Source organism: Kogia breviceps, chromosome 4, assembly GCF_026419965.1.
Source record: "Kogia breviceps isolate mKogBre1 chromosome 4, mKogBre1 haplotype 1, whole genome shotgun sequence".
NCBI lineage: Eukaryota > Metazoa > Chordata > Mammalia > Artiodactyla > Physeteridae > Kogia > Kogia breviceps.
The window spans coordinates 181,378,484-181,403,396 of NC_081313.1; the positions used below are offsets into that span (position 1 = coordinate 181,378,484).

Sequence of the window (24,913 nt, forward strand, 5' to 3'; positions counted from 1 at the left end):
GGCCCTTCGGTGCCCAAATCGAGACAGTCCTAGGAGACGCAGACAGTACCCACCCTAACGGCACATGAAGGACAAGGACCTTCCTGACAGCATCTGCTGGCACAGAGCGGGCTCAGCCACTGAATTTTTTTTTTAATGTAAAATTCACATAACATACAATTATCCTTTTCTTTATTATTTGTTTTTCTTTTGGCCACGCTGTGTAGCTTGTGGGATCTTAGTTTCTCAACCTGGGATTGAACCTGGGCCCCTGGCAGTGAAAGCGCCGAGTCCTAACCGCTGGACTGCCAGGGAACTCCCTAAAATTATCCACTTTTAGAGTGACCGATTCAGTGGCATTTGGTACATTCACAGAGCTGTGCAACCATCACCTCTAATTCCAGAACCTTCCATCACCCAAAAAGGAAACCCCACCCTCATCAGCAGTCACCCCCTCCCCCTCTCCCTCAGCCCCTGGCAACCACGAACCCACGCTCTGTGTCTGCGGATCTGCCTGTCCTGGACGTTTCCCAATCGATGGAATCACACCCCGTGTGTCCTTCTGTGTCTGGCTTCTCTCGCTGAGCGTCGTGTCCTCAGGGTCCGTCCACGTGGTAGCGAGTGTCAGGGCTTCACCCCTTTTCGTGGCTGACAGATGCTCCCGTGTGTGGAGGGACCACGTGGGGTTTCTCCATCATCTGTTGGCGGAGCTATATTTTCATAGGCACGACTTCGAGATGCCTCTCCTGTCTCTTAGTTCTGTGAGTTGGCCGCACACACGGAGTTGAAGAGGAGATGCTTTTCCACCCGCTTCCCAGCTCTCCCCCCAGGGAGTCTCCGCAGGGTCTCACATTCGCTGCGGTTGTTTCCGTTGTAGTTTGTCAGCAGCTTTCGGGAGACGGAGTTGGAGGCCAGCTGTGTAGGCTGCAGGGTGCTCAGTTACTGGTGAGTTGGGGCCTCCTTGGAGGTGGAGGAAGCTTGGTGGTTGCCCGAGAGATTGCAGAAGGTTCCAGCCGAGAGGCGCCCTCCCTCTCGAGCGCCGGTGTCCTCCCCGCAGGGAGGGCAACGCCAGCATCCTGGTGCGTTTTCGGCTGCACTTTATGCAGCCGGCCCTGTGGACGCCGAGCCCAGGCCTGGAGGAGGAGCTGCTGCAGCGGGGACTCCGAGAGAGGCTGCAGGGCCGCGGCATCCCCCTGGCCCCGTATGGCACCATCGTGTCCGCCCAGCTCACAGGCAAGTGGCCCCAGAGACAGGGCGACGTTGGGAGGGACTGGAGGGACATGCTGGGGAGGGGGAGCCAAGTGAAAGTTGCATTAAACTTGAGGTTTTCCATAGTCGCCCCTCTCTGTGACAAGGAAACATATACCCATTGCTTTACCCTCTATGGTCTAGACCAGGGGGCGGCAACCTATAAATATTTTCATCTTTGCTACCCATTGGGTCTCTGTCCAGATGACTCAACCCAGCTATTATAGCACAAAAGCAGCAAAGACACTATATAAACAAACGGACACCACTGTGTATCAATAAAACTTTATTTACAAAAACAAGTGGTGGGCCGGATTTGGTGCCTGGCCCCTGCTCTAGAAATAAGGGTAAATGTTATGCTCTAAAATTCTAAGATTGCTGTGCATTGTGATTTGAGAGCCAGGCATGAGGTCAGACTGCTCAGATTTTTTTTTTTTTTTTTTTTTTTTTTGCGCTTACGCGGGCCTCTCACCGTTGTGGCCTCTCCCGTTGCGGAGCACAGGCTCCGGAAGCGCAGGCCCAGCGGCCATGGCTCACGGGCCCAGCCGCTCTGCGGCACATGGGATCTTCCCGGACCGGGGCACGAACCCGCGTCCCCTGCATCGGCAGGCGGACTCCCAACCACTGCGCCACCAGGGAAGCCCTGCTCAGATTTTAAAATTGTTGCCTTGCCCTTGCCCTGCAGGACATTTACAGTCCCCTCTCCACCACTCCTGACACACTCAGTGAGTCTCAGTAACCTCGCCAGCACTAAGAGAGCTTTCTGCGGGGATGGAAATGTTTTGGGTCGGCGCCATACACTCTGGCAGCCACCTGCCCCATGCGGCTGTTGAGCTCTTATCGTGAGGAATGGAATATTTCATCTGATTTCATCTTTGCTGATTTAAGTCAGAATTTAAGTGGATCCGAGGTGGACAGCGCAGACCACTGCTTTGCAATACGATGTTGTCAAAGAACTTCAGTGCTCGCTGAATGAGCTTATATCTCTTCTCCGTTTTGCTGCAGGAAGCCAGAAGGGGCTGCTGACAGAAAGAGACTTAAAATCAGGTATGTTTTGATGAATGGATAAAGAAGATGTGGTATGTGTATATATATATATATATATATATATGTATATGTGTGTGTATATATATATATATATATATATATATATATATATATATATACAATGGAATACTACTCAGCCATAAAAAAGGATGAAATAATGTCATTTAAAGCAACATGGATGGACCTAGAGATTATCATACTAAATGAAGTAAGTCAGAGAAAGACAAATATCACTTATATGTGAAATCTAAAATATGACACAAATGAACCTATCTACAAAACATAAACAGACTCATGGACATAGAGAATAGACTTGTGGTTGCCAAGGGGGAGGGGGCTGGGGGAGGGAAGGAGTGGGAGTTCAGGCTTAGCAGATGCAATTATTACATATGGGATGGATAAACAAGGTCCTACTGTACAGCACAGAGAACTATATTCAATATCCTGTGATAAACCATAATGGAAAAGAATATGAAAAAGAATGTAATCAGTGTGAGGAGACAATTTAAAATGAGGCACTTTGAGTTATTCAGAGCCAAGCATGATTAAGAGAAGGCATTATTGTTTTTGTTTTGTTTTTAAGTGATGGAAAGTTGTTATTCAGAGAAAAGACAGAAAACAGTTTGGGGGGGGGGAAGAAAAAAGAGTAGGTATCCCCTGGAATCTCATTGCTTTTACTATTTTGGTGACTTTCCTCCCAGACGGCTCATGACACATCTATGGATACATTTATTTAGCTTTACATCAATGGTCCCCAACTAGGGGTGATCCTGCCTCCCCAGGGGACACAGGGTGATGTCTGGGGACATCTGTGGTTGTCACGATGGGGGGTGCTCTTAGCATTCAGTGAGTGGGGCCGGGGTGCTTCTCAACATCCCACAGTGCACCCAGGACGGACCCCCCAGAGAATGGCCCCAAATGTGAACCTACACTTCAGTGGCAAATTTTATGTTATGTGTACTTTATTAAAATTAAAAAAAATAATTTCACCTATTACTTACTTAAAAAAAAATTTATTTGGTTGCACCAGGTCTTAGTTGCAGCAGGTGGGCTTGTTAGTTGTGGCTTGCTGCCTCCTTAGTTGTGGCTTGTGAACTCTTAGTTGTGGCATGCATGTGGGATCTAGTTCCCTGACCAGGGATTTAACCCGGGCCCCCTGCACTGGTAGCTCAGAGTCTTAACCACTGAGCCACCAGGGAGGTCCCCCTATTTCTTACTTTTTAAAAACATGGCGAGACTTCCCTGGTGGTGCAGTGGTGAAGAATCCACCTGCCAATGCAGGGGACACGGGTTCGATCCCTGGTCCGGGAAGATCCCACATGCCACAGAGCAACTAAGTCCGGGCACCACAACTACTGAGCCTGAGCTGTATAGCCCGCGAGCCACAACTGCTGAGCCCGCGTGCCACAACTGCTGAAGCCCACATGCCTAGAGCCCGTGCTCCGCAACAAGAGAAGCCACCGCAATGAGAAGCACACGCACCACAACAAAGATTAGCCCCCGCTCGCTGCAACTAGAGGAAGCCCACGCGCAGCAACAAAGACCCAACACAGCCAAAAAATAAATTAATTAAAATAAATTAATAAAGAAATAAAGCATGGCTGATAGAAATGTAAAAGGACATCCATGGCACACAGGCGCTTAGGTTGCATAGCCCTGGCCCCGGCGCTGACTTGCATTCTCATGTGTTACATCTCTGTACTAATTCTGAGAAAATTATTTCAGAAACATTCAGAGAAAAGGAAGCAGAGAAGAGGTGCCTTCCACGCTCTAGAGTTTCCGCGTGGAGAGCAGGCGGGAGAGATGGAGTGAGGTCAGGAACGCGGTTCTTGTCTGCCCTCAGGTCACTGTCCAGGGGATGCCTTTTCCTGCGGGAACAGCCAGTGCGTGACAAAGGTGAACCCGGAGTGTGATGACACGGCGGACTGCTCTGATGGCTCCGATGAGGCGCATTGTGGTCAGTCTGCCCGCCTGGCCTGTTTTCTGGGCTACGTCCCCTTTCCAGGTTCAAGTGCTGGTTCTCTGGCCCACGGTACCCATCACACACAGACACGTGGTCCTGGCATTTCACTGGAGCTGGGCAGAGAGAGGGAGTGGGCACCTGTGATATGACAGGAAACATGAGCAGCAAGCAGAGAAGGGAAACCTTGAGGTGTGTGGAGTGGGGGGGGCCTCGGGTGAGAAGGAGAATAAAATCAGGTCAGGCTGTGGGAAGCCTTGAATGCCAGGAACTGGGCGTCTGTCCTATAGGCAGTGGGGAGTCACCAAAAGGATTTGAGCAAGGGAAAATTACAACTGAAATGCTGTAAGAGTAGTCATCCTTTTTCTAGCAATGCTAGCCAATGCAGTAAGGTGAGAACAGTGGTTTAAGTATTGGAAAGGAAGAAGGAAAACTATCATAATTTGAATTTGATTATCTAAATGAATCAATAAATTAACTAAAAGGATATCAGAAAAATAAGACAGTTCAACAATAAGGGGAAGATAAGATAAATACTAACACATAAAAAAGCTCTTGTTTTGCTTTATGCAATTAATAACAGGTTAGAAGATATAATGGAAAAATCACACTCTTGATTAATAGCAGCACAAAATAAATATGTATCCTGTATATAATAATAATTATATAGAATTACAAACCATTGCTGAAGGACATAAAAGCAGACTAAATAAATAGACACTGCATACTATGAAAAGATGGACATATAAAGATTTTGAAACTTGCAAAATACCTGGTGAGGGAGACATTCATAGTGTCTGGTACCTGGCTGTGGAGGATGATATAGAGGTTGATTGAAATTGGCAGGTGTGGTCGGGGGGTCCCCAAGACTCCTTCAGATTCAGTGATTCACGAGAAGGAGTCACAGAACTCAGTAAAGCTGTTATATACGTAGTTATAGCTTATTACAGTGAAAGGATACAGAGGAAAATCAGCAAAGCAAAAGGTGCAAAGTCCAGGAGAGACCAGGCTCAAGCGAGCTTCCAATTATCCTCTCCCGGTGGAGTCATGTAGACAGTGCTTAACTCATTCTCCCAGCACCATATGTGACAACACACACAAAGTATTTCCAACCAGGGGAGCTCACCCAAGGCTTGGTGTCCAGGGTTTGTGTTGGGGGTTGATCACATAGGTACGTAGCATCCATACAGCTAACTTTAGGGTATGATTGTCCTAGAGCTGCTGAATCAAAAGGACCTCAAGCTGAGTGGGTTAAACAACAGAAATGTATTCTCTCCCAGCTCTGGAGGCTAGAAGTCTGAGATCAAGGTGTCGGCAGGGTCGGTTCCTTCTGAGGCCGTGAGGGAGGACCTGTTCCATGTGCTCTCCCAGCTTCTGGTGGTTTGCTGGTATCTTTGGCATTCTTTGAATGCGGGGGCCATGGGGACAACAGACTGCAGACAGACGTGCCAGGAACGTGGCCACACTCCTGCCTTCTTGGGGTCCTGGACAGTGATCTCTGTCTTGCAGACTGTGGTTTGCAGCCTGGCTGGAGGACAGCCGGCAGGATCGTGGGCGGTGTGGAGGCATCCCCGGGGGAGTTCCCTTGGCAAGTCAGCCTCCGAGAAAACAACGAACACTTCTGTGGGGCCGCCATCATTGGCGCCAGGTGGCTGGTGTCTGCTGCCCACTGCTTCAACGAGTGAGTCCACGTCCCTGAGGGCTCAGAGCCCACCCCACCCCTGTATCCCACCTACCTTCCACTCTGGGAATGCCACCTTTCCTGGGTATCTTCAGAGCCCCTTGGAACTTACTTATTTCCTTTCTTCCTCCCTCCCTCCCTCCCTCCCTCCTTCCTTCCCTCTCCTTTTCAAAAATTATTTATTTATTTATTTATTTATTTGGCTGTGTCGGGTCTTAGTTGCAGCACATGGGAACTTTCGTCGCGGAACGCGGGCTCTTCGTCGCGGCGCGCGGGCTCCCTAGTTGTGGCGCCTGGGTTTAGTTGCCCCGTGGCACGTGGGATCTTAGTTCCCTGACCAGGGATCGAACCCACGTCCCCTGCACTGGAAGGCAGATTCTTAACCACTGGACCACCAGGGAAGTCCCTCCCTCTCTTTTCTTTTTGTTAAATCTGAATGCATTAATTTGTTTGTATTGTGGCAAAATATATGTGACATAAATTTACCATCTGTAAGCGCACAGCTCAGTGGCATTGAGCACAGTCACACTGTCATGCAGCCATCCCCACCATCACCTCCAGAACTTTCTCATCTTCCCAAACTGAAGCTCCGTCCCCAGGAAACACGGACTCCCCAGCCCCTCCCCCAGCCTCTGGCCCCCACCATCTACTTCCTGTCTCTGTGGATCTGACTCCCCCAGGGACCTCCTGGGAGTGGATTCAGAAAGTACTTGCCCTTTTGTGACTGACATTTCACTTAACCCGTTTTCAGGGTTCATCTACATTGTAGTGTGTGTCACTGCTTCTTTCCCTTTCTTGGCCAAGTAGTATTCCAGCGTGTGGATGGACATGTGTTTATTCATCCATCCATCGACGGACACTTGGGTTGTGTCCCCCTTTTGGCTGCTGTGAACATGGGTGTGCAGGTATCCGAGTCACTACTTTCAGTTGCTTTGGGTATAAACTCAGAGGTGGAATTGCTGGGTCATATGGTGATTCTGTGTTTACCCTTTTGAGGAAACACCATCCTGTTTTCCACAGTGGCTGCCCCCCTTTTCCGTTCCCACCAGCAGTGCACAAGGGTTCCCGTTTCTCCACATCCTTGAGAAGTTCCTCTGACATTTGTTGTAGAGCTGGTTTGGCGGTGCCGAGTTCTTTTAGCTTTTGCTTGTCTGTAAAGCTTTTGATCTCTCCATCAGATCTGAGTGAGATCCTTGCTGGGTAGAGTAATCTTGGTTGCAGGCTTTTTCCTTCATCACTTTAAATACATCCTGCCACTCCCTTCTGGCCTGCAGAGTTTCTGCTGAAAAGTCAGCTGAGAGTCTTACAGGAGTTCCCTTGTATGTTGTTTGTTCCTTCTCCCTTGCTGCTTTTAATATTCTCTCTTGGGCTTCCCTGGTGGCGCAGTGGTTGAGAGTCCTCCTGCCGATGCAGGGGACACGGGTTCGAGCCCCGGTCCGGGAGGATCCCACATGCCGCGGAGCAGCTGGGCCCATGAGCCATGGCCGCTGAGCCTGCGCGTCCGGAGCCTGTGCTCCGCAAAGGGAGAGGCCACGACAGTGAGAGGCCCGCGTACCACAAAAAAAAAAAAAAAAAAAAAAAAATTCTCTCTTTAATTTTTGTCTTTTTGATTATGATGTGTCTTGGTTTGTTACTATTTGGGTTAATCCCGTATGGGACCCTCTGTGCTTCCTGGACTTGGGTGACTGTTTCCTTTCCCAAGTTAGGGAGGTTTTCGGCTGTTATCTCTTCAAATATTTTCTCAGGCCCTTTCTCTCTGTCTTCTCCTTCTGGGACCCCTATAATGTGACTATTAGCATGATTGATGTGGTCCTAGTGTCTGTTAAACTGTCCTCACTTCTTTTCCTTCTTTTTTTCTGTTTGGTGGCGGTGATTTCCACTACTCTGTCTTCCAGCTCACTGATCTGATCTTCTGCCTCATTTAGTCTCCTTCTGACTCCTTCAACTGTATGTTCCATTTCAGTTATGGTATCCTTCATCTCCGTTTGGTTGTTCTTTATATTTTCTCTTTGTTTAAAATGTCTAACTTCTTACTCTGTGCATCCATTCCTCTCCTGAGTTCTATGATAATCTTTACGATCCCTACCCTGAACTCTTTCTCAGGTAGGTTGCCTGTCTCTACCTCACTTAGTCCTTCTTCTGGGGTTTTATCTTGTTCCTTTGTCTGGAACATGTTCCTCTGTCACCTCATTTCGCCTAAGTTGCTGTTTGTATTTTTAGGTGTGTGGTGGGTTAGGTAATGTTTCTCAGCCTCGGAGAAGTGGCCTCTGCAGGACGCGTCCTACGCGTCTCCACAGGGCACTCCCCCGCTCATCACCCAAGCGACATGCTCTAGGGGTTCCCTCCAAGGGGGCTGCGTGGGTCCTTCTGTTGTCGCAGGCTGACTCTGTGGGCGGTCTGGTAGGCTTGGTTGGCTGCCAGGCCCCGTCTTATGTGGAAGCTGCTGGCTGCGGTTTAGCGGGGCTTGGTCACAAGGTAGCCGGTTGTGGGATCCTAGGGGGCCTGGGGCTAGTGCTGGCTCACCGGTGGGCAGAGTCAGGGTCCTGAAGACTCTGGGGCTGTTGCCCACCCACTGGCAGGTGAAGTCAGATCCTGGGGTTAGTGCCAGACTACTGACAGGCAGAGCTGGTTCCTGGAGCCTGGCTGCAGGGCCCAGGGATCCCAGAGTTCGTTTCAGAGCATTGCTGGTGGGGGGGTTGGGGGGAGGGGGCGGGTTTCGGCTACAGTTGGGTATGGGTTCTGGAGCGTTCCAAAGGTGGCTTTGCCTTACCGGTGGGCAGGGCTAGGGGTCTGGCCTGCATGCGATGTGGGATCCTGGTTTTTTTGCATCTGGTGTCCGGCCCACTGGTGGGCGGAGCTGGGCCTTGGCCCTCTGGTGGGCAGGGCTGTGGGCTCAGGGGGGTCTAAGGCGGGCTGTCTGCTGATGGGTGGGGCAGTGTCCCTGCCCAGTTAGTTGATTGGCCTGGGGCGTCCCAGCACTGGCACCCGTGGGCTATTGGGTGGGGCCGGGTCTCCGCACTAAAGAGCCAAGATGGCGGGGCCCCCAACATTACGTCCCCAGGGCGACCGCCTGCCCTGCCCTTCGAGACCAGCAGCTAGGTTTGGTCCAGGCTTCTATCAGGTTACAGCTTCTGCCCCGGGTCCCAGTGCACGTGGGATTCTCTGTGTGTCCTTTAGGCGTGAAGCCTCTATTTCCCCCCCGTCCTGTGGGGCTCCCGCGGTTAGCTCTGCTGGCCTCCGAAGCCAAATGCTCTGGGGGCTCCTCTTCCTGGTGCTGGACCCCCAGGCTGGGGAGCCTGACATGGGGCTCAGAACTCTCACAAGTCTCGCTGCAACATGATTCTTCTCCAGTCCGTGGGCCCCCCACCAGGCGGCATGGGATTTGATCAAATCGTGAGTCCACCCTTCCTTCGCATTTTGTTGTGGTTCCTTCTCTCTGTCTTTAGTTGGAGAAGGTCTTTTCTGGTAGGTTCCAGTCTTTTTCATCGATGGTGGTCCTGCAGGTAGTTGTGATTTGGGTGTGCCCCTGAGAGGAGGTGAGCTCAGGGTCTCTCTACTCCGTCATCGTGGCCCATCTCCCAGTCTCTCCACATCCTGGCCATTACTTATTACTTTGTTTGTTTGTTTTTCATAACAGCCATCCTAATGGGTGTGCAGTAATATCTCACTGTGGCTTTGATGTGCATTTCCCTAATGATTAGTGACGCTGAGCGTCTTTTCATGTGCTTCTTGGCCACTTGTGTGACATTTGTGTGACATTGCTTCATCTTCTCTGGAGCAGTGCCCGGTGGTTTTTGTTTGTTTGTTTGGCTGCGTTGGGTCTTCGTTGCTGCGTGCAGGCTTTCTCTAGTTGCGGCGAGTGGGGGCTACTCTTCGTTGCAGTGCGCGGGCTTCTCGTTGCGGTGGCTTCTCTTGTTACGGAGCACGGGCTCTAGGCGCGTGGCCTTCAGTAGTTGCAGCACGCAGGCTCAGTAGTTGCAGCATGCAGGCCCTAGAGCACGCAGGCTTCAGTAGTTGTGGTGCACGGGCTTCAGTAGTTGTGGCTCGCAGGCTCTAGAGCACAGGCTCAGTAGTCGTGGCGCACGGGCTTAGTTGCTCCGCGGCATGTGGGATCTTCCCGGACCGGGGCTCGAACCCGTGTCCCCTGCATTGGCGGGCAGATTCTTAACCACTGCGCCACCAGGGAAGTCCCTTTGCCCAGTTTTGACTTGGGTTGTTTGTTGTTGCTGATGGTCAGAATCTTTAACGGTGAGAGTGGCCAATCAGAATGGAGCTCACCAAAGGTGGGAGAAGGTTCTGGAAGCCTCTGGCAGTGCCAGGCATTGCTATTTGGTTACTTCCATCTGAGGAGTTCTCTGGGACAGGACAGGGCAACAGGAAGCACGGGTTCCCCTGGGAAACTATTACCTACGAATTGCCCAGGGTCACTAATGGAACAGCCTGCTGGGAATCCCAGGGAAACCTGCCCCAGGAAGTGACGATCTGGGGGACACAGGTCACATAAGCAATGACATTCAGGGCAAGAAGAGTTGCTTTTTTATCGTTTTAAATTTCGTTTCTCTTAACATTTTATTATGAATATATTTAAGTAGAAAAGACAAAAAAATAGGACAACAAACACCCATATGCCAATATCTGATTTCAAAAGTTATTACTATTTCACTGTATTTGTTTTCTCTCCCACTCTCTCCATCTATCTGCATCTGTAATTATTCACACACACATTCATACATATATATCTTTGCCAAACCATTTGAAATTAAGTAGAAAACATCATGACGCATTGCCTCCGAATCTCCCGCATGCATTTGTGCAAAGAGACAAAAGAGTCTCTCACATACCCACATACCACTGTCACATCCGAGAAAAGTAAAAACAGCCACTCAATGTTATCTAGTAGCCAATCCATATTCAAGGCCTCACTCGCCCTCACCCTAATCCCAACCCTGTTGGATCCTGTCTTTGTTTAAAATACTGATAATTCGTGCACCATGTTTTGAGTGTTCTTTTGGGGTTTTTTTTTTTTTTTTTTTTTTTTTTGCGATCATTCTGATTTTTGACAATGTTGCATGAAAATATTATTATTTGCTGCGTTGGGTCTTCGTTGCTGCGCACGGGCTTTCTCTAGTTGTGGCGAGCGGGGGCCACTCTTCATCGCGGCGCGCGGGCCTCTCACTATCGCGGCCTCTCTCGTTGCGGAGCACAGGCTCCGGACGCGCGGGCTCAGTAGTTGTGGCTCACGGGCCCAGCCGCCCCGCGGCACATGGGATCTTCCCGGACCGGGGCTCGAACCCGCGTCCCCTGCATCGGCCGGCGGACTCTCAACCGCTGCGCCACCAGGGAAGTCCGAAAATATCGTTATGAGTTTCGATGGCTGAGTTTTGGGGGCGCCTCCTTAAGCCTTGCCCGCCGGGTGGGTGCGTCTCCCTCCTCAGCCTCCGGCCCCATCCTCGGTGGGCCTCTGAGCGGGGGTTTGTCTGCCCTGCAGATTCCAAGACCCCGCCGAGTGGGTGGCTTACGCGGGCAGCACGTACCTCAGCGGCTCGGAGGCCAGCACGGTGCGGGCCCGAGTGGCCCGGATCGTCACGCACCCCTCCTACAACTCCGACACGGCCGACTTCGACGTGGCAGTGCTCGAGCTGCGTGGCCCCCTGCCCTTCAGCAGGCACGTGCAGCCCGTGTGCCTCCCGGCCGCCGTGCATGTCTTCCCGCCCAGGAAGAAGTGTCTGATCTCGGGCTGGGGCTACCTCAAGGAGGACTTCCGTAAGCACCTACCACCCGCAGCCTCCCCAGGCAGCCAGCAAAGCCCAGCCAAGCAAGCAACACACAGTCCGGCCCCATTAGCCGCGGATTCTGTATTTGCGAATTCGCCCACTCGCTAGAATTCACTTGTCTCCCCAAGTGGGTACTCGTAGGGGGACTCTGTGGTTGTTCCCTGATGTGCAATTTGAGTCGTTCCCAGCTGAGGTGGAGCTGGGCAATGCCCTGCCTCTTGGTTCAGCTCAGACTGGAAACCAGCGTCCTTTTCGTGGTCTGTTTACTGCCACTTTTTTTTTTTCCTGCATTTTTGTGCTTTTTGTGGCAGGTTTCACAAAATCTAAACAGGCCCCAAGCGTACAGCTGAAGTGCTGGCTAGCGTCCTAAGAGCGGGAGGGCTCGGCTGTGCCTTAAGGGCAAAAGTACGTGTGTTAGATGAGCTTCGTTCGGGCAAGAGTTACGGCGCTGTGGGCTGTGAGCTCAGTGTTAGCGAATCAACAGTGTATGTTAGGTGAAGTGTCTTTAAGCAGAAACACACGTACCATCGTGAGGTTACGGACGGTTGGATCGGCTATGACCAGAGGCTCTCGGGAACCTGACCCCGTGTATCCCCTGGGGCAGTGGAGCAGTGTTCACTGATTCAGGGTTTGGGTAATTTTATAGAACAGAACTGCCTCATATCGACTGTAACCTGATGGTGATAAATGCTGGGAAGGAAACCAGTAGGAAAAATGAGTTGGGGGCGGGGACAGCTTTAGGAAAGGGCCTGAAATGGTGACACTTCAGCTAAGACCAGGCTTCCTACTCCAGGGACTGGGCAGGAAGCAAATCAGACAGAAACCCCTGTTCACATGGAGCGCCCAGTCCAGACCAGTGCCTCCCAATAAAACTTCCCTCAGGGGTGGACACAAGCCACATCTGTGCCATCCACAACGGGAGCCAGCAGCCTTATGAGATGGGCTAGAGCTACAAGAAACCGAGTACATTTTCACTTCATTGTAATGAATTTCCATCTGCATTTAAATAGCCTCATGTGGGCAGTGGCTACCGTACCCAGACAGAACAATTCCAGGGGGCAGTAGATAATGAACAAGATAAGTGGCAAATGGTGATGTACAGAATGTGGAAAAATAAGGCAGGGGTGGGGGTGGGGGGCTGCAATTTAAAATAGGAGATGAGAGGAGGAAGGCAGACAGAGTCTGCAGGGATAAGCATTCTAGACAGCCAGAACGGCATGTGCAAAGGGCCTGGGGTGCCAGGGTAGGTGGTCCAAGCTTGGGTATTTGGATTGAGCTGGGTGTGTGTGGCGGGGCGGGGGGGAGAAACACCCTGGAGAGTTTGAGGAAAAGGCTACATAATCTGATTTAATGTTCAGCCAAGATGGGGCTACGGCTGGGCTAAGAAAAGATTCCAGCAGGTAAGGGGGAGCTCAGGGCGGGCAGGTTTGGGGAGGGGAGGGGAGGAGCCTAGTCTTGGGGCGTTAACTTTGATGCCACTTAGCTGTCCAGGCCGAGAGGGTGGTCAGTGGGCACTGATGGACCTGGCTCATTTCTGATCTGGGGCTGCAGCAGCTCCAGCGCAGCTGGGGAAACAGAAGCTCAGCCTCCTGGCTCGGGGTGGCTGCCAGGGTCCTGGAGGGCTCACCCTGCTTGTCTCTCCCCATGCTGGGCAGTGGTCAAGCCGGAGATGCTGCAGAAAGCCACCGTGGAACTGCTGGACCAGGCCCTGTGCGCCAGCCTGTATGGCCACTCGCTCACCGACAGGATGCTGTGTGCCGGCTACCTGGATGGGAAGGTGGATTCCTGCCAGGTGAGCCCGGTGCCTGGGAAAGAGGCCAGAGGCCCCAGACGCCGCCTTGCCAGCCCGAGGTTCCCCTCTCCCCGGAAGGGGGAGTCCTCTGTTGCTGGTCCACCACCAAGATTTCCTCTGCTTGGTTTGTCACAGGGCTGTGGATTTCCTTTTTCTTTTTAGTTTATATCTTTACTCTCCTTTCTAAGGCCTGGAGGGTGGGGAGCGGCTGCTACATGTGCTCAGGGTGCCACATCAGAGCCAGAAGCTGGAGAAAACGGCGGGAAGTAGTAAGAGAGAGCTTGTGTTTAAGGCTGAGTCACTGTGAGCTGGGTGTGAGGAGAAGGCAAAGGATAGCAAGATAGGATGAGTGAGGGCAGATGGGGCCCTGCAGGAGGACGCCACGTGACGACTGGAGGTTCCTAAGCCGCTGGTGACATCACCCAAGGTCTGCTGGGCTAAGGAGAGGAGGGGATATTGTTTATTTGGGTTGGGTTTTTAACTGCCGGTGGCAGAACTGAAAGAGGTCTTAGAGATCTCATAGTCCAACTGTCCTATTTTATGTTTTTAGAAGAGGAGACTGAGGTTCCAAGACGTGAGGTATCAGCCCACACGTGCTCCGTGAGCACATGGGGAGAAGACCCCCAACCAGGGCTCCTTCTCTGACCCTGTGGCTCTGGGACTGGGACCGGCTTGCAGCCAGGGAGCCCCGACCCCTCCTGAGGGTGTGCCTTTGTCTCCCAGGGCGACTCGGGGGGCCCCCTGGTCTGCGAGGAGCCCTCCGGAAGGTTCTTCCTGGCCGGCATCGTGAGCTGGGGCATCGGCTGTGCGGAAGCCCGGCGTCCGGGGGTGTACGCGCGAGTGACCAGGCTGCGGGACTGGATCCTGGAGGCCATTGCCGCTGCGAGCAAGCCTCCGGCCCCCACGGTGGCCCCCGCCCCGGCCATCCCCAGCACCGCCTGGCCCACCAGACCCCAGAGCCCGGTGGTCAACACACCCACCAGACCCACGCTGGCCCCCAGCGCCGTGCCTCTCGACTCAGCCACTGCTTCTAAGCCACAAGGTACTTTCTGGGCAGACGGCAAAAGTGGGTGTCCGCTCCGTGCAGGGTTGGGTGGATTGCTACTGGCTTTCCGAAGCTCTCTGTGGGGAAGAGATGGGTGATTGATTAGTGATGTCTGTCATGCCCAGGCAAAGGCTAGCGGTCATGCTTCACGTTGACGGCCAGCCAGGAGGAGGGTGTACTCAGAATATCCTGAAGGGTCAGCAAGAGGCCAGTGACCATGACGATGGGGCCAGGGTGGGAGAGCGACTGTCCTAGGGTTATCACAGGCACAAGCACCCACACGAAGCACACAGATTCTCCACCCGTCTCGACTTTGCGGTTTCCGAGGACCCAGGTCCAGTCACTGCCCGGATCTGATACTGGTCCGCCTTCGTGGTCCCACAGACCTGCGAGGCTCAAAGCCAGTCGAAACTCTGCCTCTTTTTTTTTTTTTTTTAACACAAAAATCTCCTTTATTCTTGGTTGTTCCTACTCAATCATTTAACAATCAAGATTTATATTGTAATCGATTATGTGAAATCCTGACAGACAGTGGTATACAAAGTCAATTAAGGTGTGCTCCCCATCTTTATTAAATATTTAAAAATACAGAGTAGGAAGAATAGTGAAGTACACTCCCATTAGAAAGAATAAACGATTTATGTGGAGTACATACCAGTTTTTCAAAGTACTGTGTACCTGGCCAGAGATACATTGCTAAAGACACACGTGCACAGGGGGCACACACACATGCATACAATCAAATAAACATCACACAACACATAATATAGAAAAAGTTATACGTAAAAAAATGAAAAAATTCTGATATTGTTTTTGCCTATGGAAATGAATATCAAATTAACTTTTTTTCATTTTTTTCTGCTCACTTTATTATTTTTAAAATTTTTTTTTATTAGGGTGTAATTGTTTAACTCTTCCTCATTTAAAGTCACCTGCACCCACCCCGCCCCCGACCCCGTAACGACCCGACTCTGCCGTTGTCCAGAGCCGCCCGGGCTGTGGCCTGTGTCTGCCGCGCTGACACTGGTGGGGACAGGGCTGCTGTGATTTTATCTTCTCCTTTTTCGCCCATGTCCCCCCAGCTGGGCCGCGTACTTGTACTTGCTTGAGACGTTAGGGCTCCTTTAAGCCTCGACTGCTTCATGTGTGTGACGGGATGATTGTGCCCTGGCCCGGCCAGAGGCCGGAGGCTGCGCCCTGTGTCCCGAGGCCCCTCTGGAACCAGGGCGGTGCCGCCGCCCGCCGAGCGGGCTGAGATGCGCTGGCCCTCCTGTCTCGTCCCCGCAGAGTGCGGGGCCAGGCCGGCGCTGGAGAAGCCCACCCGGATCGTGGGCGGGTTCGGGGCCGCCTCCGGGGAAGTGCCCTGGCAGGTCAGCCTGAAGGAGGGTTCCCGGCACTTCTGTGGAGCCACCGTGGTGGGGGACCGCTGGCTGCTGTCTGCCGCCCACTGTTTCAACCAGTAAGGCCCCCGCGGCTCCCCGGTCATCACCGGGTCCCCCCCCCCACCGTCAAATCCCCGTGCATGCAGAGACCACTTAGGACCCAGCACGTGGCCAGGGTCACTTCCAGCTGCGGGGGGGGGGCAGGGGGCGGATGGGGGGCAGCTGAAGAAGTAGGGGGCTCTGGGGAGTGGCTTCCGGGAGGGTCCTGTCGAGCTGGTCTGTGAGGGACACAGAGGGGCCGAGTTGGGGGGCAAGCTCCTCCCCTCCACTCGGGGGCAGGTGGCACTGACCTCGGATTGTCACAAAGCCGTGGGGGTCTCTCATGGCTTCTTGTCCCAGAAGAAAATGAGGCCTGGGGGGGTGGGGGGGGCTCCCTGCCTTGCCCACGGTCTCGTGGTGCCCTCCCCGGGGCCTGGGTCCCGCAGCTCTGCCCGGTGCCCCGGGGGCGGCAGGGCGTCTGAGCGGCCCCTTCCTGGCAGCACAAAGGTGGAGCTGGTGCGGGCCCACCTGGGCACCGCGTCCCTCTCGGGCGTCAGCGGGAGCCCCGTGAAGATGGGGCTCAGGCGGGCGGTGCTGCACCCCCAGTACAATCCCAGCATCCTGGACTTCGACGTGGCCGTGCTGGAGCTGGCCGGGCCCCTGGTCTTCAGCAAGTACGTGCAGCCTGTCTGCCTGCCCCTGGCCATCCAGAAGTTCCCCGTGGGCCGCAAGTGCGTGATCTCTGGATGGGGCAACACGCAGGAGGGAAACGGTGAGCCTCCGCCTCCCCTCCCCCCCCCGACCCGGGGCTCTGGTCCCACCGCTTGCAAACCGCTCACCTCTCCACTAACTCAGGGTCACGAACTCCAGCCCGTGGGCCCAGAGTGGCTGCTTTCTGTAAATAAAGTTGTACTGGCATGCAGCCAAGCCCACTGACTTACTACTGATAGCCCCCGGCAGCTTTCCTGCTACAAAAGCAGAGCTGAGTGGTTCCAACAGGCTGTCTGGCCCATAAAGCAGAACATACTTACTCTGTGGCCCTTTATGGAAAAAGTTTGGGGACCCCTGTGTTACACCCTTCAGAGGCCCCCCAAGAGTTAATGCTTCCTTTGAAACCTCCGAGTAGCCCCCCTGCAGGTCACCCAAGGCGCGAGGGACAGTGGTGAGACTCTAGGGTGGGACCCGCCTCCTTCTCACTGTGCGACTCTACACGCATCCCTGCAACGCTGTGGGCCTCCGGGCCTTGGCCTGTAGGACGGGGGTGGCACCTCCCTCTGGGGCTGTGGTCAGAGCGAAGCCGGCTGCTGAACAGTGGTCCCTGTGTAAGTAGCCCTGGGGGGTGGTCTCCTTGTCCTGGCAGCCACCAAGCCTGACCTCCTGCAGCGGGCATCCGTGGGCATCATAGACCAGAAGGCATGCAGTGCCCTCTACAACTTCTCGCTCACGGACAGGATGATCTGTGCGGGGTTCCTGGAGGGCAAGGTTGACTCCTGCCAGGTGAGTCCAGGAGGGACCTGGTTTAGAGAGATCGTGATACATCCAAACAGAAGATGAGGCAGCGGTTTCAAAGTATGTGGTAGATCTACGTGAAATATAGACACACTGATTTTAAAAGCTGTCTTGTACACGTTAACTGAAGAAAAGCTAACCATACATGAGCCACATACACGACCACCCTGTCACACTTGACATGTTGTTGACCCACTTTTAAGGGTAAACAAATCAGCTCCAGAACACAGAGAGCAGCTAGCTGAACCACGCTATCAAGGCCAGAGAAACACACCGGTAAAGAATTCAGGGAGTTCCCTGGTGGTCCAGCGGTTAGGCTTGGCGCTTTCACTGCCGTAGCCTGGGTTCAGTCCCTGGCTGGGGAACTGAGATCCCACAAGCCGCGTGACGTGGCAAAAAAAAAACAAAAAGAGAAAGTTTTTTTTAAAAAATGCATAGGCCAGTCTTACTTAGAAGCATAGATGAAAAAACCCTTAATAAAATATTAGCAAATTCAAGCCAGCAGGTTATGTATTGAAAGGGAAATAGATCACAACCAAAGTGAGCTGATGTCATAAAAAGTTTGGCTCCACACAGGACAATCCATTAACGCTATTCGCTGCATTAATACACTACAGGGGAGAAACGGGATCATTGTCAAAATCACAGAAAAAAGCATCTGGTAATCTTTAACAACCTTTTTAATTAAAAAATGAGGGCTTCCCTGGTGGCGCAGTGGTTGAGAGCCCGCCTGCCGATGCAGGGGACGCGGGTTCGTGCCCCGGTCCGGGAGGATCCCACGTGCCGCGGAGCGGCTGGGCCCGTGAGCCGTGGCCACTGCGCCTGCGCGTCCGGAGCCTGTGCTCCGCGACGGGAGAGGCCGCGACGGTGAGAGGCCCGCATACCGCAAAAAAAAAAAAAAAAATTCTAACCCTATGATAGACGTATAATGGAAACCTACAGCAAACATCATGCTGTTAAATGTTTCTTTATTTTACCGAAGTATAGTTTACTTACAATGTTGTGTTAGTTTCTGGTGTACAGCAGAGTGATTCAGTTTGATTCAGTTACACGTCTGTATGTATATACACATATACGTTCTTTTCCATTACAGTTTATTTCAAGATATTGAATACAGTTCCTTACACTATACAGTAAAGCCTTGTTGTTTATCTGTTTTATATATCGTAGTATCTGTTAATCCCAAATTCCTAATTTTTCCCTCCCCCCTCCCCTTCCCCTTTGGCAACCACAGGTCTGTTCTGTTTCTGTTTCATAAATGTTAATTTGTGTCATATTTTAGATTCTACATATAAGTGATATCATATGGTGTTTGTCATTCTTTTTCTGACTCACTTCACTTAGTGTGATCATCTCTAGGTCCATCCATGTTGCTGCAAATGGCATCATTTCATTCTTTTTTATGGCTGAGTAATATTCCACATATCTATGTACCACATCTTCTTTATCCATTCCTCTGTCAAAGGACATTTAGGTTGCTTCCGTGTCTTGGCTACTATAAATAGTGCTGCTCTGAATGTTGGGGGGCATATATCTTTTTGAATTAAATCTTTTTTGTCTTTTCCAGATATATGCCCGGGAGTGAGACTGATGGATCATATGGCAACTCTATTTTTATTTAGTTTTGGGGGGGCTGTGCCGCACAGCGTGCGGGATCTTAGCTCCCCGACCAGGGATTGAACCCCCGCCCCCTGTAGTGGAAGCGTGGAGTCCTAACCACTGGACCGCCAGGGAAGCCCCTACTTTTAGTTTTTTGAGGAACCTCCACACTGTTCTCCACAGTGGCTGCACCAACTGACATGCCCACCAACAGCGCAGGAGGCTTCCCTTTTCTCCACACCCTCTCCAGCGTTTGTCATTTGTAGTCTTTTTAATGATGGCCATGCTGACCGGCGTGAGGTGGTAGCTCACTGCAGTTTCGATGTGCATTTCTGTAATAATCGGCGACGTTGAGCATCTTTTCACATGCCTGTCGGCCATCTGTCTGTCTTCTTTGGAGAAATGTCTACTTAGGTCTTCTGTCCGTTTCTCGATTGGGTTGTTTGGGTTTTTGTTATTGAGTTGTATGAGCTGTTTGTATATTTTGGAGATTAAGCCCTTGTCGGTTGCATCATTTGCAAGTATTTTCTCCCATTCCATAGGCTGTCTTTTCGGGTTTTTTTTTTGTTTTTTTATGGTTTCTTTTGCTGTGCAAAAGCTTGTAAGTTTGATTAGCTCCCGTCTGTTTATTCTTGCTTTTATTTCTGTCGCCTCGGGAGACGGACCTGAGAAAACACTGGCGTGATTCATGTCAGAGGATGTTTTGCCTGTGCTCTCTCCTAGGTGTTTTATGGTGTCACAGCTTACAGTTAAGTCTTTAAGCCATCCTGAGTTAATTTTTGTGCAGGGCATGAGGGTGTGTTCTAACTTCACTGATTTACGTGCGGCTGTCCTGCCTTCCCAACACCACCTGCTGAAGAGACTGTCTTTTCCCCATTGTCTATTCTTGCCCAGGAGAGTTTTTCTTTAGGGTTTTCCGCTGTTTTGTTTTGTTTCCAATGCAAAAGTAAGAGCAATCTTGGCTCAGGGAGAGGTGACTTGCTCAAGGTCACCCAAGGCCTCACAGCCCCACGTGGGTGTGAGGCCCGTCCTGCTGAGGTCCTGTGCGTGTCCAGCTCTGCTGAGGAGTTCCTCCCACTCGTGGCAGCGCGGGAGGGCCTGGCAGCGCCTCTGCGGGGAGGGTGCCGGTACGGTCAGCTGGCCCTCTGTCCTTCCTTTTCAGGGTGACTCTGGGGGACCCCTGGCCTGTGAGGAGACGCCTGGCGTGTTCTATCTGGCGGGGATTGTGAGCTGGGGCATCGGCTGTGCCCAGGCCAGGAAGCCAGGCGTGTACACCCGAATCACCCGGCTGAAGGGCTGGATCCTCGACGTCATGTCCTCCCGCCCCCTCTCCACGCCCCCACCGCCCACCACGAGGCCGCCCACCAGCGGCCAGCCTGCCAGGACGGCTGGCCGCACGGTCCCGGGGGTCGTGGCCGGCAGACCCACCCCCTGGGCCACAAGCACCGTGACCAGCCAACCTGCCAACAGGACCACCACCGCCATGACCACCACCACTAGGGGACAGACACCACTCCCACACGCCACGGGGACCACCGTGGGCTCCCAGCTACCAGGTACCCAGGGAGATGGGGTGACGCGGGGTGGGTGGCAGGAGTCCCGCGTCAGTCGCTAGGGCTGCTGTCACGGCGTCCCAGTCTGGGGGGTGGAGATGGAGGTGTCGGCAGGGCTGGAACCCTCCGAGGCCTCTCTCCTCGGCGTGAGGACGGCCGTCTTCTGCCCGCGCGTCCTCGTGTGGTCTCCCCTCTGTGGGTGTCTGTGTCCTAATCTCCTACTTATTATTCGGACACCAGTCACGCCGGATTAGGGCCACCCGAGCGACCTCATCTTACTCGAACCGTCTCTTTAAAGGCCCCGTCTCCAAAAGTCCCCTCCTGAGGGTCTGGCGCTCAGGGCTTCCACTTACAAATTTTGGAGGGGACACAAGTCAGACCATCGTAGGCTGCGACGGCAGGGACCCGGCGCTGACAGGGCAGGTGCACACGTAGCGGCTGGTCCCACAGGCCCGAGGGGGGCACAACAGGGCAGCAACTGGCTGACAGGTGTGGCAGGGCCCTGAGCTTGTGTCTGAGGCGCGGAGTTCATTTTTGTTCAACAGTAATCAGAAGCATATGGAACTGCCGTATTTCTGGGTCAAAAGTAAAGACCCATCAAAGGCAGGCGATTTCCTATGGCTCGAATAGTTGCCGTCCGCAGCGCCCCGGGCACCAAGCGAAGAATGGGGCCCGGCTTCTGTTCCCCGCCCTCCGTTGCCCCCCCACAGTCACACAGAGGCCGGCCCAGTCAGCTCAAGCCCCCAGACACAGACCTGCACCCACGAAGTCAGGGTTATGGGCTCGCTGCAGCAAGGCGGCGCACCAGACGGCGGGAGAGGCAGGCGCTGTGGGACCCGGGGCAGAAGGGGTGGAGGGGATGTGAGAGGAAGCAGAGTCTGACCCGCTCAGAGCAAAGCAGACCACGCGCCAGGGGTCTGGACGTGGTGCCCCTCCGGGGACCGCAAGGTTAAGACAGAGGTGGAAAGTCGAGTCCAGAGACCCCTCCTCAGCTGAGGGGCGGGGCTGGGCTGGGCTGGAAATCGGGGCAGAGTCTCTGTGACTGAGATCCTCCAGGCTCAAGGGGACCTCGCTGCCCCCGCCCACCCAGCAGGGGTGCTCAGAGGAGGGGGCGTTTTGATACTTTACGGCTGCAGCGTGTCCCTGGGAGAAATACTGGTTCTTGTTAACGCTGCAGCCGGCTGTCTCTGGGTCGGGCCTCCAGCCCGCTGGTTCTTCCCTTTCCAGTAGCTACAGTTCTCAACGTGGGGGCCAGGAGGTAGAGGAGGGTTTCCTGACATGGCACATATCGTTCGGTGTGGGGACAGGAGGGCCTTCCCCGACCACGCAGGGCAGGGGGCGCGGCTGGCTGGTGGGAGACAGGGCCGGGGAGGGGGCATGGCTGTGGAGCTGGAAGACAGCCCGTGGGAATTACCAGACGTGTGCCTGGGCGCCCCCGGTGCTGACGGCGGCCCCTGCAGCCCTCCTCGGAGCTACCCGTTTGGTCTTCCTACTCTCGTGTTCCGAGGGTGCGCCCTGCGCCGCGGGTGGGGGAGGGTGTCTCACAGGACGGAGGCACCACCCTGGGAAGGACACTGGGCCGCTAGACGCAGGTAAAGAGCCCCTGACAGGGCATCCAGGAAGACCAGCCAGTGCACGAGCTGGCGAGACCAGGCAGGGCCTCCTGGAAAGCAGCTGGGGTGTGCAAAGGCCCTGGGGCAGCAGGGAACTTGGCTCCTAGGGGACTGAAAGAGGCCTGGGAGGAGTGTGGAGCGAGAGGGGCACATTATCTGAGAAAAGCCCAGAAGAGGCTCGTTTGTAGGACCAAGCGCCAGGCCCAGGGTCCCTGGGGGAAGGCGTTTTCCCGAGGTGGGTCCCCCACCCCACTCCCAGGCACCGAGACCCGGGGCTGCGCGCAGGGGCGGAGAGGCATGGTCTGACCGCAGACCCACGCCCGCCTCTCCCGCAGACTGCGGCCTGGCGCCAACAGCAGCGCTGACCAGGATCGTGGGTGGCAGCGCCGCGGGCCGCGGGGAGTGGCCGTGGCAGGTGAGCCTGTGGCTGCGGCGGCGGGAGCACCGCTGCGGGGCCGTGCTGGTGGCCGAGAGGTGGCTGCTGTCGGCAGCGCACTGCTTTGACGTGTGAGTCCCGCCTGCCCCCGAATGGCCTGTGTCCCTGGTGCACCGGGACCCAATCGTAGCCGAAACCTCAGGGTGTGGCGCCTCCGTGCCGTCCCCTCCTCCGCACAGCCCTCCCCTGGCGAAGTCCAGTCCCCGACCCCCACCAAACGGGGCGGCCCCAGGCCGGGTCTCCGCCCCAGCGGGACACCTCCATCCCTAGCCCCCCTGCTCGGACTGGCGCCACCGTAAAGGTCACCCGGCGGGGAGTCCCCTTGCCGGCAGGGTGCGCAGGAGGAGGACCAGGCCAGGGGCCCTGCCCTCCCCGCAGAAACCCAGCTCAGGATGCGCCTCGCGGTGCCGAGCTCAGAGCGGGGGCGGGGGGGGAAGCCGTCATGGTAGGTGGAAATGGACACAGCTTGTAGTGTCACCTCAGTGCCTGGGGGCCGGCTGGGCGCGTTCAGGCGCGGGGCCCCCCTCGTCCTCCCCGCTGTTCTAGGACAAAGGGACGACTCAACCGAGGTCAAGTGCCCGCGGACGCAGCCCCCGCGGGGCAGGGTGCCGGGGAGCCCCGGGGTGCGGGGACCCGGGCGGACGCTTGTCCCCGACGTCCCACAGCTACGGGGACCCCAAGCAGTGGGCGGCCTTCCTGGGCACGCCGTTCCTGAGCGGCGCCGAGGGGCAGCTGGAGCGCGTGGCGCGCATCCACAAGCACCCTTTCTACAACCTCTACACGCTCGACTACGACGTGGCGCTGCTGGAGCTGGCGGGGCCCGTGCGCCGCAGCCGCCTGGTGCGGCCCATCTGCCTGCCCGAGCCCGCGCCTCGGCCCCCCGACGGCGCGCGCTGCGTCATCACCGGCTGGGGCTCCGTGCGCGAGGGAGGTAGGCGCGGATGGGCCCCCCGCGGGTTAGGGGTCCGGGGGCGTCGGGAAGGACCCCGCCTGCGCCCCCATCGGGAGTCCCAACGGCGCAGGGCGGGCACGGGCCCACCAGGTTCCGTCTCGCCCGCAGGCTCGATGGCGCGGCAGCTGCAGAAGGCGGCCGTGCGCCTCCTCAGCGAGCAGACGTGCCGCCGCTTCTACCCGGTGCAGATCAGCAGCCGCATGCTGTGCGCAGGCTTCCCGCAGGGCGGAGTAGACAGCTGCTCGGTGAGCGCACCGGGGCTCCGCGCGCCGGGCCCCAGCCCGCGGTGCGCTTCCTCAGATCAAACGGGGCACCTTTGGGGCCTCCGAGTTTCCACTGGACGACCACTTAGTGGCTACCCCTAAGAAGCCGGTGCCCCCCGCATCCTCCCCCGCCCCTCAGAGGGTCACGAGCAGGCTGGACAGAGGCTGCGGGCTGAGGCCCGGTTCTGCTCCTGGACCGCCAGGCGGGCGTCCACGCTCACCCGCGCACGGAACCAATTTCCCAGATAGTATGAGTGAGGCTCCCAGGGGAAGCCGCTAGCTGGGGTCACAGGGGGAGCCCGCAGACACTCCCGCGGTGGCGCAGGAGCACGCGGATCAGGCCAGGCCACCCTCGGCTGCTGCCAGGGAGGTGCTGCCTGCCCTGAGTGCCTCTCCTCTCCTCTCCTCAGGGTGACGCCGGGGGGCCCCTGGCCTGCAGGGAGCCCTCCGGCCGGTGGGTGCTAACTGGGGTCACCAGCTGGGGTTACGGCTGTGGGCGACCCCAGTTCCCAGGCGTCTACACCCGGGTGGCTGCTGTGAGAAGTTGGATCGGGCAGAACATCCAAGAGTGACCGCGCCGCGCGGCTGCCCAGGCCTGGGACCAGCGACATGAAGGTGGCAGGAACCAGCCGGCCACCCTTCCAGAGGAGGGGGTCCAGGCGGCAGGCAGGGGGTGGAGGGGTTGTGGGTAACTGGGGTGCGATCTAACTGCATGTTTTGTCCCAATAAACACAGCCCCTCGTTTGCAGCCCGCTGGCTCAGCCCTCCGTGTCACAGAAACGACAACTGCCCGCCCCTCAGCCAGGGCCCGGAGGTGGGAGGAAAGTTGGGGGCGGGGAGGCCTTCCCGGAGAGGGCCACCCCCAGCCTTGGGCAGCCTCACCTTCGAGGCTCCCTTTTATGTGACCGACGCTCCCCGTCACCCGGGAACAAGAAGGGGAGGGGGTGCTGAGGCTCAGTCCCCACAGAGGCCCCTACGGGGGAGCCGCACAGGTTTCTCTCGGCCGCACTCGGCGTCTGTCTGTGTGACCCCCGGAGGTCA

The 24,913-nt window shown here is 55.1% G+C and overlaps 1 protein-coding gene across 1 annotated transcript in view; it reads left to right on the plus strand.

The window, feature by feature from the left end:
• Positions 1–24,623, plus strand: part of TMPRSS9 (transmembrane serine protease 9) — a 56,953-nt gene extending 32,330 nt beyond the window's left edge. The window contains exons 4-19 of the mRNA XM_059060412.2: positions 857–924; positions 1,037–1,216; positions 2,237–2,274; positions 4,118–4,231; positions 5,744–5,915; positions 11,404–11,678; positions 13,345–13,481; positions 14,205–14,523; positions 15,814–15,985; positions 16,448–16,719; positions 17,308–17,444; positions 20,218–20,611; positions 22,557–22,728; positions 23,323–23,588; positions 23,718–23,854; positions 24,283–24,623. Coding sequence (XP_058916395.1) covers positions 857–924; positions 1,037–1,216; positions 2,237–2,274; positions 4,118–4,231; positions 5,744–5,915; positions 11,404–11,678; positions 13,345–13,481; positions 14,205–14,523; positions 15,814–15,985; positions 16,448–16,719; positions 17,308–17,444; positions 20,218–20,611; positions 22,557–22,728; positions 23,323–23,588; positions 23,718–23,854; positions 24,283–24,444 — 3,015 coding nt within the window. The 3' untranslated portion in view covers positions 24,445–24,623. The remainder of the gene's footprint in view (positions 1–856; positions 925–1,036; positions 1,217–2,236; positions 2,275–4,117; positions 4,232–5,743; positions 5,916–11,403; positions 11,679–13,344; positions 13,482–14,204; positions 14,524–15,813; positions 15,986–16,447; positions 16,720–17,307; positions 17,445–20,217; positions 20,612–22,556; positions 22,729–23,322; positions 23,589–23,717; positions 23,855–24,282) is intronic.
• Positions 24,624–24,913: the final 290 nt, after the last annotated feature.